This window comes from Gopherus flavomarginatus, chromosome 12 (genome assembly GCF_025201925.1).
Source record: "Gopherus flavomarginatus isolate rGopFla2 chromosome 12, rGopFla2.mat.asm, whole genome shotgun sequence".
In the NCBI taxonomy this organism is placed as follows: Eukaryota; Metazoa; Chordata; order Testudines; family Testudinidae; genus Gopherus; species Gopherus flavomarginatus.
In genome coordinates this window covers 43,982,341-43,997,002 of record NC_066628.1, presented here as the reverse complement: position 1 = coordinate 43,997,002, position 14,662 = coordinate 43,982,341, and the positions used below count along the sequence as shown (strand labels likewise).

General features: G+C 42.6%; 1 protein-coding gene across 3 annotated transcripts in view; it reads left to right on the top strand.

Annotated features, from left to right (window-relative positions):
* Positions 1-9,863, top strand: part of ERN1 (endoplasmic reticulum to nucleus signaling 1) — a 56,561-nt gene extending 46,698 nt beyond the window's left edge. For 2 of the 3 annotated variants that reach the window (XM_050920767.1, XM_050920768.1), the window contains exons 14-22: positions 145-235; positions 557-791; positions 3,973-4,072; positions 4,694-4,893; positions 5,453-5,600; positions 6,152-6,279; positions 6,719-6,842; positions 7,427-7,494; positions 7,872-9,863. In XM_050920767.1, coding sequence (XP_050776724.1) covers positions 145-235; positions 557-791; positions 3,973-4,072; positions 4,694-4,893; positions 5,453-5,600; positions 6,152-6,279; positions 6,719-6,842; positions 7,427-7,494; positions 7,872-8,099 — 1,322 coding nt within the window. In that variant the 3' untranslated portion in view covers positions 8,100-9,863. The remainder of the gene's footprint in view (positions 1-144; positions 236-556; positions 792-3,972; positions 4,073-4,693; positions 4,894-5,452; positions 5,601-6,151; positions 6,280-6,718; positions 6,843-7,426; positions 7,495-7,871) is intronic. The other variant, XM_050920769.1, reaches the window with a different exon arrangement.
* Positions 9,864-14,662: the final 4,799 nt, after the last annotated feature.

The following is a 14,662-nucleotide window of genomic DNA, read 5'->3' as shown; positions in this document are numbered from 1 at the left end:
CCCTCTTCCTTAGTTCTCAGTGTTGTGCATTTAAACTTGAAAGAGAAGGTTTTACATACCAACTCCATATGGAAATGCAACTGCAAAGTGCTGACTTTTAAAATCTGCCTTAAATTAATCCTTTTGCTGCTTGCTTTTGTTCAGATGAGGACACGCGCATAGTAATGGTCGGCAAGATTTCATTTAGCCCGAAAGACGTGCTGGGACATGGAGCTGAAGGAACAATTGTTTACAGGTACAAGACAATATGTGCATTTGATTTTAGAGCCCAATTAATGCCCCACTATTTTTTTGAGTATTTTTAAAAAAAATTCTTATGGTCTAATATGAATGGAAACGTTACCATGGAACTTTTAAAAGTAAGCGGTGTGGGGTGGGAGGCACTTTTCTGCAGTGTCCCTTCACTAACAAAAATCCAGGGTTATGTTGTCATTTGTAAATGTTTGTTTGAAATGAAAGCATTGAACAGAGGCACCTTGTCCAACACTGGAGAAGTGCTTTATTAATCTATCTGTGTGAAGTGTGTTCCATGTAACCCACTTATCTCAGTGCACAGATTGACTCAAAGAGGTTTCTCTGCTGTATGGTTCACTGTCTACAGAGGGACATTTGATAACAGAGATGTGGCGGTGAAAAGAATTCTCCCCGAATGCTTCAGCTTTGCTGACCGTGAGGTGCAGCTGCTGCGTGAGTCGGATGAGCACCCCAACGTGATCCGATATTTCTGCACTGAGAAGGACAGGCAGTTTCAGTACATTGCCATAGAGCTCTGTGCTGCCACCTTACAGGAGGTAACGGGTCACTTACAAACCTAAAAGATTGCTAAAGCAAAGAGCTTTTGTTGTCGGGAAAACGCAGAGAGAAAACACAGGCTGTGAAAGGCTTCTCAATGTCAAATTCTTAGCTCTGCTCTGAATCTGCAGTTCAGGCACCTGTCATATGCAGACAACGTTTCTGATGTTATCCAAATTACCATCTGTAATTGGTTATTTATTTTTACAACGTAGTCGTTGGTATCTGTGTAGTTAAGAGGCTTTCCTCCTCGTATCATCATCATCCCTTTAGTGTTATCACAGTCCAGGGTGAATCTGAGACAGCCCAATTTACTGTAATACTCTGGTATCACAGAAGCAAAGGATACAGCCTCACGGGCTACACACAATTGCTGTTTTCCTTCTATCTTGTAATCAGCAACTGTAATAAAGAGAAGGGATATGGCATCAGTGTCACAGTGCCTGCCAATGCCCTGGTGGTAAAACAGAACAAGAAAACTTTTTCTTACCCCTCCTCCTCCCTGACTTTCTGCTGCCCAGACAACATTCCTTTGCCCCGTTTGCTGTGTGTTCCTGCCATTTGGCTTCCCAGCCCTCCCCAGGTCTATGATATAAGAGAAGGGACTATTGAACTTTCTATATATGTTCTTGAAAAAGGCTCCTCCTCAGTCTCTCTGTATCTCCCACCATGTGTAAGGCATCTGCTGCCCCTCACTAGGAGCCTCTCTAAAATATTGCTTCTTAAGGCCTTAGCTTGTCCTGAGAGCCGCCTTTTAAAGAAGCACAGCAGCATGAGTGTGCAGGTGGCGCATGTGCTAAGGAAAGCTTTTTGCGGGGAGCTGAGGCAGCGGCTTTGCTTACCCTGATGTGAGTAAGGCACTGGACACCTTGGCCTACCTACTTTCAGCCTCTACTGGGCAGTGCTAATGAGCAGCATTTACACAGAGTTAAATTCCTGTTGAAAGGGTTCTCTGAGCTAGGATAAAACATAAAAAGAATGATATTCCTTTAAAAACCAGGCCATTAGGGAAACTGACGAGTAAAAGCCCCAGCTATCTTGGGCTCTCACTGTGGAAATAAGAGATTTAATACTGAGCTGTAGAGTAGAAAGCTAATGCTGTGCCAGTTTTTAAAAATAGTAAATGGGATGGCTTGATAATTATAGGCCTGTCAGCCTGACATTGATCCCAGGAAAGATAATGGAGCTCCTGATATTGGACTCAATTAATAAAGAATTAAAAGAGGATGATGTAATTAATGCAAATCAACATGAGCTTAAGGAAAATAGGTCCTGTCAAACTAACTTCATTTTTTTTTGGATGAAATTACAAGTATGGTTGATAAAGGCAATAGTATTGACGTAATAAACTTAGACTTCTGTAAAGCATTTGACTTGGTTGCTTAGGATCACAGGTACCCACACCACATTGTGATTAAAAATTAGAACAATGTAAAATTAACTTGGCATACATTAAATGGATTAAAAATTGGCTAACAAATAGATCTCAAAATGTAATTTGAAATTATCTTCGAGTGGGTGTTTTTTCAGTCAGATCTTGCAGGAATTTGTCCTTGGCCCTATGCTATTCAACATTTTTGTCAATGACCTAGAAGAAAACATGAAAGTCATGACTGATTACGTTTTCAGATGACACAAAAATTGGGGGATTGGTAAATAATGAAGAGGAGATGTCACTGATTCAGAGCAATCTGGGTCACTTGGTAAACTAGGTGCAAGCAAACAATATGCATTCTAATATGGATAAATGTATACACCTAGGAATAAAGACTGTAGCCATACTTACAGAATGGGGACTTCATGCGAAGCAGTGATTCTGGAAAAGATTTGGGGGTCCTGGTTGAACATGAGTTCCCAGCATAACGCTGGGTCAAAACAGCTAATGTGATCCGGGGATACATAAAAAGGGGACTCTCAAGTAGGAATAGACAAGTTATTTTACCATTATATTTGCCATTGATGTAACTGCTGCTGGAAAACCGCATCCAGGACTGTTGTCCAAAATTCAAGAATGATGTTGATAAATTAGAGAAGGTTCAAAGAAGAGCCACAAGAATGATTAAAGGATTAGAAAACATGCCGTATAGTGATAGACTCGAAGAGCTCGATCCATTTAGCTTAACAAAGAGAAAATTAAAGGGTGAGCTGATGACAGTGCATAAGTATCCATGTGGGGAACAGCTATTTAAGAATGGTCTTTTAATCTAGCAGAGAAAGGTATAAAACGATCCAATGGCTTGAAGTTGATGCCACAGATTCACACTGGAAATATGGTATACGTTTTTAATGGTGAGAATAATTAGCCATTGGAATACTTTACCAAGGGTCATGTGGGATTCTCCATCATCAACAATTTTAAATCATGATTGGCTGTTTGTCAAAAAGATCTGCTCCAGGAATTATTTTGGGGAAGTTCTGTGGCCTGTGCTATGCAGGTCAGACTAGAAGATCACAACGGTCACTTCATACCTCTATGAGTATGTACAAATAGCTGGTACCCAGCTTTGCTTTGGTACCCAGACTGGGGTGGGGGGGAGGAAATTTAGTTGAGTGAAACCCAAAACAGAAAGTTTCATTTCATTTCAGTGGAGGGGAGGGAGGAAGTTAATCTTTTTAAAAATAAAGTTGCAGTAAAATTCTAAACGGGCATTTTGAATTGAAAAATCAAAATGTTATGTTTTGAAAATGTCGAAACTCAAACACTTGGATTTTTTCTGAATTATTTTTTCGGGTGGGGGTGGAGTTTGACCCAGACCAGCAAATTCGACTCAGACGTACAAAGTTCCAACTTGAATCTGCATTTTTGGCAAAAATAAATAAATGTTAGGCTGAAAAAAATTCCCTGTGCTGACCTATTGAGCAGTCCATTGCCCTTCGCTTTTATTTGAGATCCCCTTGTAAATAAAAGTCCTTCATTTGAAAAGCATGCTGGAGTGGCCCAGCACATGGGCTGTCTGCAGGACAGGCTTGTAGAATTTTAGTACAGTCTGATATCTTAAAGTTCCCCTTTGTCTGTGGGATAGGCTCTTGCAAGAGCATAGCCAGCTCTCATTAGACTGGGTAGAATTTACCTCTGTTGAGGGAGCTCTTTAGTGGCCTGGGATCTGTATAAAGACCAGAGTATAAGGAACGTGCTGGGGCTTTAGGTTTACTTTCTGTTTTCCCTTATATAATGTATAGTATGTGGAGCAGAAGGACTTCAGTCGCCGTGGCTTACAGCCCATTATCCTACTGCAACAGACGACATCTGGTCTTGCATATCTACACTCTCTCAATATTGGTAAGAAGGCCCTTTGTTTCGATTTCATGTACGTTTTATTGGTTAAGAAGCAAAATAAGCCGGCCTGGTGCAGGGAGCCTTGGCAGCCATGTAGTTTGTTGCTGGGTGGCTGGGAGAAGTGGAGACCAGTCATTCTTTTTCTTTCCTTTTTTAAATAACAATACTATTCCACGATGCCCATTCACGGACTGGCCATGATAGCGCAGCACTGGGAAGCAGGAGATCTGGCTTCTGTTCCCAGCTCTTCCCTAGGCTTGTATGTGACACAACCCTGCTATGCCTCAGTTTTCCCTATCTGTAAAATGAGGATAATACTTCCCTGCTATATTAGTATTTGCTTTGAGCTTCTTAGCTACTGTAGAAGTAGAAAATAACGAATGATGGCTCTGGAATACCTGGGGGAGGGGGTGATGGCTCTAACAAGAACTTGCAAGATTTGAAGGAAATGGAGTAGAATAGGCATCCCAAATGAATAGGCAGCAGGTTCCTTGAACTTACGCCTATAGATCCCTGAACATTAACAAAAACTGCTTCAGCAATGTGAAAGGATTTCATTCCAAATAAATAAAACAATTAAAAATGCTCTTGGTGCTTGTATTAATTAATTGGTGCTTGTATTAGTCCACAGGGATTTGAAACCTCATAATATCCTAATTTCAATGCCCAATGCCCATGGCAAGGTCAAAGCCATGATTTCAGACTTCGGCCTGTGTAAGAAGCTGGCAGTGGGCAGGCACAGTTTTAGCCGTCAGTCTGGGGTGCCAGGCACTGAAGGGTGGATCGCTCCAGAGATGCTGAGTGAAGATTGCAAAGACAACCCTGTAAGTCAGTCACAATTGTTCTTGTTCTGAGGGTTAGAGAAGTTCCATGGAGTGGGATTGGCAAGTGTCACGTTGTTGCCGTCAGACCTTTACGTCCACAGTTCGTTGCCTATTCATGCAAGCTGGTTTGGAACTAAAATGTCTGTGGACTAATTTTCAGAAGTTCTGAACACAACTCTCATTGAGGGCTGAACTTCTGATCAGTGGGCTGTTGCTGTATTCTCCTGTACCATATTTTGTAGTCATAGTGAAATCAAAGTGATCACCCAAGGGGCCACCAAAAATCAGTTATTTACTCATGGTGGCCTTTAGCGATAGAACAGAATTGTACTAGAAAAGTGGGGATTCTTTAAGTGGTCACTTAAGACTGGAGATGTTCTTGGAGGTGGGCTTTAGTGCAGGATTTGCCATGTTCTAATTACTTTTGAATATTGTGGAGAGAAGTTGATTGTAGAAACTTCTATTGTTCTCTCAGATGCACAACTGACTTGTGAAGTTGAGCCAAAGTATTGAATAAACTATATTGCGATGTTGCTTATAAACCATATGTTATTTGCAGACATACACGGTGGACATCTTTTCGGCTGGCTGTGTCTTCTATTATGTGGTTTCTGAAGGCAGCCATCCCTTTGGCAAATCCCTGCAGCGGCAAGCCAACATTCTACTGGGTGTTTACAGTCTGGACTCCTTAAATCCAGAGAAGCATGGTAAGCACGTGGATGTTTTCCTAGTCTGTTAAATGTAAAGCACTGCACAGTTTATTCTGTGGGGCTCAATAGCTTCCAGAACACCAGTGGAAATGGTCTGAGACCTATGAATCACCATGACCCCAAAGTTGCAAATGTGAAGTACAAGCACTTGAAATAATTATATGGGAAGCTCCTTTGAAAAAGTTAGAAGCCCTTAAAACTATTGACTTTACTGTCCGAAAGCATATAACGTTGAGTGATTGCAAAGTTTTGAGCCCTCTTGAGCTTTACTGTGATAGTTTTAAGAGGAATTTCATGTGTATCTGGGATGTTCAAAAGATTGAAGTGACCTTTGTTCTTTGCTGTATTGGTTCAACCCCAATGACTTTCTGATGGGTTGCACAGAGTATAAATCAGGGCAGGATTTGGCCTGTTTTTTGTAGGCTGAGCGTCTGACTGGAAATTCTAGATCTCTGACAAACTTGAAGGATTCGTGATGGCTTCTTAAAGACTGAAAACAACTTTAACTGTTTCAGACAGTCTGGGAATAATCACCCTTTTTCTCTTAGATGACATAATTGCTCGTGACTTAATAGAGCAGATGATAAACATGGATCCTCAGAAACGTCCCTCTGCCAGCTGTGTGCTGAAGCACCCGTTCTTCTGGGATCTAGAAAGACAGCTCCAGTTTTTTCAGGTCTGTCAATTTTTTATTTTGTCAAGGATTAAACATTCTCCATATGTTTTCAAAATTGTCTATATTAAAACTTCAAGTTTAAAGTCTTTGAGATAGTTGCATGCAGAATTGGCAGTTGATGAATGTACAGTGTAAGGAACAAAGAAGTGAGGTTCTATGCTTAGTCAGAGCATGTATGGAAATGCTCAGCCCTTTGGAGGGTTTCAATCCAGTGAGCGTATTGGGTTTTCTATGTTGAAAGAACTCTTGCAGATAGCTCCTGACTGCCAATCCTATATTCAATCCAGTTACATTGTACTGTCTCAGAGCAGCAAGCAGCCGTTTTTCAGGACACCCTTTAATCTGGCAGAGGGTGGCAGTTTGTAATTGGGGGGTGGGGAGTGGGTAGGAACTGGAAGTAAAAATACAGCATTTGAAATAACTTGAATGTTTCTTTCAGGATGTGAGTGACCGAATAGAAAAAGAATCTCTAGATGGTCCAATAGTCAAGCAGTTAGAGAGAGGAGGGAGAGAGGTGGTAAAAATGGACTGGAGAGAGCACATCACGGTTCCCCTTCAGACAGGTAACTGAGAATATATTCCATAATAATGTAAGGGAATGACAGGCTATTATCTCTAACCTGCACGTACAGGAAGGCAGCAATACCATTGGCTCTCAAATTTGTTACATGAGATCTCGGCCTGCAATTGAATTGTTCTAAATTAAAAAGTACATATAGGTACACCTGTGTGCACACCCATGTATATAATCCTATTTTAGAGCTGAGTGACTTAAAACAAGCATGAAAACATAAAAAAACAAGAGTGTAGCAATGTCAGGCCTATTTTCTATTGTTTATTTACCAGGCTTTAGTGGTATTTACATTTTATTTTTTAAGAGCAGAGATGATACAGTTCAAAAATCATATGGGCCACACATGCATCAAACTGTTCAATATTCTGCATTGTCAATATGCCTCCTGCACTCATTTTTTTCCTTTAGTGTTTGAAAAAGGTTGTAATACACTAAATCCTGATTTACCTGGCCAGAACATTACAAACAGCTCTTTCACATGTTTTGGCTGCAAGTATCAGCTCCCTGGAGGACTTTGTACACATCAGTTCATTTAAAAACAACCAACCAAACACAGCCTATTTGCTTTTGCAGATCTTCGAAAATTCAGATCCTATAAAGGGGGCTCAGTACGGGATCTTCTACGGGCGATGAGAAATAAGGTAAAGGGGTGTGTGTGACCCAGCATCAAACCACCTTAGAATCTGTACCATGTAAAACTTTAGCCACCCATACCTGTCATATTCTCCATGCCTGTTTAGAAGTATAAACAGCATTTTAAATAACTTGAATGTTACACATTCTATTTCCATTAAAATGTTATGGTTTCCACCTAAAACAGCTTTTTATTGGCTTATCTTAGGTGGTGTTCCACTTTACTACCAACAATCCACCACTATAAAATGACTCTTGTCGTTTAGTAAGGCTTCTTTGGCCACTAAACTGCTTCTTGTTCATGAGAATCTCTTTAGTATGTTGCATAGAGGAAGAAAGTGAATACCCTATAAAGAATGCTTATCTGTATTTTTTTTTTTTCTAGAAACATCATTACAGAGAACTGCCCCTGGAAGTGCAGGAGACGCTTGGCTCTATCCCAGACTATTTTGTATGTTATTTCACGTCTCGTTTCCCTCGCCTTCTCCTTCACACCTACCATGCAATGCAAATCTGCAGCGGGGAAAGACTCTTTCAGCATTACTATAGTCAGGACTCTGCAGAGCAGAGACTTCCATTTGAGAGGGTGGGGATGGAGCTCCCTTCTCTGTGATGAACATTCCAAGCATAGGGCTGTGAAATTGGCCTACCTTTAGCAGGGACTAGTGGGATCATCAGAGAGTAAAATGTCTCTTTGAAGAAACCAAGCTTCCAAACGTGCCTTATATCGTGTCCTGCGCTGGAGCAGGAAAAGGACAGTAGGAGCACAAAGAATGAGTGCTAACTTCAGGAAAGCATTCAGCCAAGGTGTGGAGTTATCCGAAGGCTGCTTTTAAGAAAGAAAGTGAAAATGGAGTGCAAATAATTGTGTGTAAACATCATTCTTCTGTTGAACATACTTACATTGTACTTGATTTTATAATTTGTATATTTTACTGCACAGAATCAAACAGTGACTGAAACCATATCGTTACTAGGCATTAGGATCTGGAAGAGGAGCCTTTTAGTTGTAGCAAACCATCCAAACCTGCTATTGCACTACTGCCATATTCTCATTTGAAACAGTGTCTTAGATACAATACAGTGATTGTAAAGGGAATAATCTGAAAATATCCAAAACCTGTAAAGAGAATGTAATTTCTAATTAATCAGTGCAACCCTGGAATATTAGTCCCCAGTTCTTGGGTAGCTACAATGCCATCCTATTGATTACCGATTGGAAAAATCGGTCAGTTTTATTTACTTCACAAATGCAAGACTCGATGCCATGGTGTTTTGAGAGATCAGCCAAATGTTCATAGAAAGGAAATGGCAGTATTTGGCTTAGATCACAGTATTAAAAACTGAGGTATGCCATAATTTTGAGAAGCATATTCAGATGTCCGTTTCTAGTTTCTTTGTAGGAAAGGAAGCCAGTGGGGTGTGTTGGACACAGCAACTGTCTGGCTGGAATTGTTCCTTGCTTTCTTCTTAAGAAGGTCTTCAGTTACTGAGCCAGAAGCAATGTGACCCTTCGGGGGAAAGGGATTGAAATATGAATTGCTCTAAAGAACAGTGAAATTATGGACCACATTTTTAATTGGTGAACAAAAGTAGTAATAAGCAATGGAACCTGAGTTCCTGTCTGTCTGGATTGATGATGTCCAAAGTGAAGCTTATATACATTTTCTTTACATTTGAAAGGATGCAGTATTCCTTTTCAGTGGCCCTAAAGCTGTGACAAGCATTAAGTGTGTGAATAGCATTAAGAAATGCTGGGTTCTGATGTAATACATGTGTATTATTCTTTTACAATATATTTATTTAACATATTTATATTTATTTAATTTTTACTACAAAGTGGTATCAAATTTAAATGGTACAAGTATAAAGCATGCCAAACCTTTAAAAAAAACAAAAAAAACTTTCTAGTGTTTTCTGTTAACCACTTTTTAATAACTGGAAGAGGAAAAGCTATACTGCATCTTTCAATGGAACTAATTTGTCTATTTTTGTTAATGGGTAAATCATGTGGAACAGGGAAGCTTTTAATTTGTCTGATTGTGCCATTGTGTCGTAAACTAGTAAATTATTGACGGTTACTTGTGTGATTGGGGCATTGCTATGGGATGTGTGTTTTTTCTTTTTTTAATGCAGTCACCTTCCTGAAGCTTAAATTTTTGGGAGTTTCCTAGTTTTACATTGTATGAAACCAGATATCAAGGTAAGATGCCAAATTGTGCGAGTTACATGTTTTTAAAAGCTTGAAAAAATGGTAGTTTTACCTAAGATGATTCAAAGCATATTTCATATTTTTATACCTCTAATGTACAGATCTTTTATAATTCTACTAAATGACTTGTACTCAATAATAAATTCAAATAGGTTTAGAAACTGAGGCGTGTTCCCCTTTTTGAGTGAAAATGGCTGTTCACCAGTTGGAGTCTGGGAAGATGGGTAGGACTAGAAAGTAAGCTGTGCACTCTCTGCTGCTGTTTTCATGGAAATAGCATGGCTTTCGGGGGGGAGTGTGAAAATCCATGTTAAAGGTAACCAAGAAAAAAGGGTAAAGTGGAAGGTTTTGCCCTTTTTTGTTTTGTTTTTGTTTTTGTTTAACTCCTCCTGAGCAAGGCATCAGGTTTCTGAGATAGATACAGGGGCTGGGTAAGTGTGTTCATATTTACATCTAAATAAAGAGCTAAAGGTAATCCCTGCTTGTGCGGTACTGTTAAGAGTTTTTATGCTGCAACCACTAGGCCAATAAACATTTTCACTCCATGCATCTGATGAAGTGGGTTCTAGCCCATGAAAGCTTATGCTCAAATAAATTTGTTAGTCTCTAAGGTGCCACAAGTACGCCTGTTCTTTAAACATTTGAGTCTGACATTATTACATCCACCAGAGGGCAGTGGAGACATGTGGTAGCCGTCTTAGTCTGTATCAGCAAAAAAAACGAGGAGTCCTGGTGGCACCCACAAACAAATTTATTTGGGCACAAGCTTTCGTGGGCTAGAACCCACTTCATCAGATGCATGAAGTGAAAAATACAGGAGTGGGTATAAATACATGAAAGGATGGGGGTTGCTTTACCAAGTGTGAGGTCAGTCTAAGGAGATAAATCAATTAACAGCAGGATACCAAGGGAGGAAAAATAACTTTTGAAGTGGTAGGAGAGTGGCCTTGAGAGGTGCTTCCACCACACCCATGTAATACCTGAGCCAAATGAGGAGGCAAAAGAAGAGGATACGGGAGGACATGTTCTCTGAGATCCTGCAAGCCTGTGCTGCATTAAACCATGAACAGAGCCTGGAGGGTGAATATTTTCAGATAGTGGAGAGGGCAAGAGCCAACCGACCCAGGAGTCCCAGCAGAAAAGGGAGAGGCAGATGGGGTGTCTTCAGCAGCAAACGCAGACGCTGCAAATCCTGTTTGACCTACCTTTTATTCTTCTTTGAGTGATGGTCCCTATGTGGATTCCAAGAGTGCATGCACACCATGTGCTGGAGCTGGAACTGTTCATAACAGTGTCAGCTGACCCACACATTCGTTGTGCATCAACTGTGTAGCATATCCAAGGCTTTAAGAGGCTGGGCAGGTGGATGCTGCTCCAGTTCCCCCTTACTGCTGCGTGGCCAGAGTTGGAACCCCTGTTCCTCGGTGCTTTTAGCTTATTTTTTTGTTTTGTTTTTCTTCCTTTAGTTGTAGTTAATTATCCATTCATAGTTGTTAGTTACCGTTTTGGACTTTTCTTCCCTTTGCGGGACTCCTCCCCAGCCCGCTCACTACGGGTTTAAGTACTGAGCTTCATGCCCTCTCTCCTTCTCTGTGAGTGACTAGCACCAACGCTGCCTCCACTGTTTGAGTAAAGCCCATATCACCGCTCGCTCCTCCATTTGCCAATTGTTCCCAGCTCAGGAGCTTCGCCTCCAAAAGTTCCTCATGGAAGAAGCAACGCAACTACATGTCCCTTCGGATCTAATGCATTTAGCAATATTGTATACACCACTGTGGGTTTGGCTCTGGTGGCTATAGTCGCAAGCTCAACAGAGTAAAGCTTCCTCTGCTACTCGTTTCAGATCTAGAGTCTCTAGGAACACATGAAGACCAAGGAAAGTAACACATACACTCACTAGAACAATTTCTAATATCTTTAATAAAATTGATAAAAGTTACCAACAATGAATATCCAAGCACAGATAAATCCTACATTTATCCATGCACAAATTATAGCTATAGTTATACTCATGTCGTCCTAGATAGTCAGGGTTTGATGGGTCTCTCGTGGCTTGATCATCAGTACACGGAGGGTTCCTGCTGGAGTCTTCCCATAGGGAGCTCAATTTTCCCAATCTGGGCACCCTCTTTTATGATGTGATTCTGACTATACCTCATACCCTGTGCATGTGTGTGAAAATGCCAACCTTCTTTTCCCTAATTTGTATTGTGTCCCCCAAGAATATTGGGGTACCCTGTTTTCCATAGGTTGTTATAGTTCCTTTTATTCTCAGCACTGACACACAACCTGTATCCTATGGTTAAGGGGCGGGGGGAAAAGGTGCCTCTCTGGCATTTTGTAATCTAAAATTAACCTTGCAGCTAATTTTTCGTAATAGAACTCATTGGTATATTTTTTTTCATATTCTTGTGGCATCAGGTTATTCTTCTGTCACTTACTTACATAAAGCATTTCTTAACTCCAAGGGCTAATATGACTAAGCTAAACTCCTACCAGCCTCAGGCTCTAGGCCTTGTGTTTCAGCCCTGCTTACTTAGATACCTCATACATACTCGTCTCTTCCAACTACTAACCAGTCTTATACTTCTATAATCCTAACATCACACCACCCACAATAAAATGAATGATAAAATACAATAATTGGCTACAATTAGACAGTCAAGTGAGAGGTCCGTTTTAGCACCTCCTTTTTACACACACACTCTCTCTCTCTCTCTGCACATTCACTGGCCTATGAGAGCCATGGTAGCTGTAGGGTAGTAGAAATGGACATTAACTTCTGAAATAAACAGAAAATAATGTGTTGTTGTATTGGGTTTTTAGTTGCAACACAGCACTTGTGCACTGGTTTTGGTACACGATAAAAATCTCTTTTTGGAAACATTAATATTTATTACTTTACAACATATGCTGTGGAATGAATGACTAAGGCTAGTGAGAGTGTGATATATTGCAGGTTGATGGAACTCATATGAGCAGTGACAGTGTAATAATTATAAAGGTACAGCAAACACCACAAAATTAATAGGCACATTAACAAATGTACACCAAGCACCACACAATTCCTGTCAGCCCCCTTCTGGGCTAGGTAAAGTACAGGCCTCCACACTGCATTAAGGAAACTCTCTTTCAAGGCCTCCCTCAGCCACATAGCACTGCATTAAGCATTTTCAATAGCCCTTGTATCTGGCTGTTTGAACTGACAGGCCCTCTACCCTGGCTGCACCCTTCCCACCCTCCCTTTGCCTCACAGATCTTATACAGGACACAGTAGGCAGCTATAACCATTGGGGTATCTTTTGTGTTACTTACTAACAAGACTAGATCGCAGTGACAGTGTCCCTTCAGCTTACCAAAAGCACATTCAACTGTCCTGCACCTGCTGATGTGGTAGCTGAATCTTTCCTTGGTGCTGTCCAGGTGGTTTGTGTGAAGTTTGATGAGCGAGGGGAGCAGGAGGTAGGCTGGGTCCCCCAGGGTTACTGTTGCCATTTCAACACTGCTCTTGGTAATCCAGAGGTCAGGAAAGAATGTGTCTGTTTGCAGCTGTCTCAACAGCCCTGTGTTCTTAAAGATATGAGCATCATGCAATGTCCGTGACCAGCCAATACAGATGTGATCCACCAATAGCGTACACAACCATAGAAAAGCAGCCCTTTCTGTGGCTGCACTCTGTGGCAAGGTGAGCTGTTCCAAAATCGGGATATGTGTGCCAGCAATGGTCCCAGCTCAGGTCAGGAACCTCATTGCTGCAAATCCATCCACTATGTCCGGCATTTTACTAAGAGTCACAGATCTGCATCGCACAAGGTGACTCATGGCCCTGCACACTCGCAAGACGATGCCCCCCACTGCGGCTTTTCCAACTCCAAAATGATTGTCCACTGGCAGGTAGCAATTGGGCGTTTAAGCATCCACAGCGTGAGTCCCTAGTTACTTCTCATTCTGGGGTGAGCTCAGCCCCCCAATCCAGGCAGGTGGCTTTTCCCAAAGAAAAGTTCTGCAGCTACTGTGTGTCAGCCCAATCCCACATTACGACGTGATCCCACCACTCAGTTCATTTCTCAGGCCAAGAAGTGGCCCCCAGGCTACAGCGGCGCTGTGAATGCCATTGACCAACACTGAATCAGTTTTTCACTCCAGGAGGGAGATGGGGGCTGTGCAAGAACAGCAGGCAGCTGCAGAGTTGAGAGGTTGGTAAGGGGGCAGGGCCACCCAGAGGATTCAGGGGGCCTGGGGCAAAGTGGAGGAGCTGCAGTGCTTGTACTCACCTGGCCGGGGCGGGGAAGGGGTGAGAGGGCTTCAGTTGCTCTAGTCTTCAGCAGCACAGAAGCACCCCTGCTGCCAAAATGCCACCGAAGACCCAGAGCGACTGAAGGGTCCCCCGCCACCGAAGACCCGGACTGCTAGCAGGCCACTTGTGCCCCCCACCTCCTCCCCGAGTGGCCCTGGTAGGGGGAAGCAGAACTGAGAGCTCCGCCCACAGGCGTTAGTGTGGAGGCTTTAAGCCCACTCCTGCCCCAATACAGTAAACGTCCAACCTTAAAGGCTGCTGCACGTCTGAGCCAGCACGAGAGGCAGGGTGGGAAGGACCCAAGCAGGAGCAGCCAGGTAGCGGGTGCGAGCACAGCTCCGAGCACAACCCAGGGCGGGCTCAGGGTAGGTGCAGCCAGTCCGCCCAGCGCCGTGTGCCTAGGTGTGCCCAGGTGCGGCTCAGCGGCGGGGAAATGAAAGTGAAAGCCCTGGGGCTCTTTCTAGCACTGCTATTCATTTTAAACGGCGTGGGTGGCACGGTAGAGCCTAGTGCAACGTTAGGGCCCCTCTGGCGAGCTCGGCGCGGGCAGGGAAACATCCCCGGCGAACAGGACAGCCCGGGTCGGCAGCCGGGGACGGAAAGCCCCTGTGCCCGGTCGGCTTCGTGGCCAGCCCTCCGCGGGCAGGCGGGACCTGGCCGAGCGCTG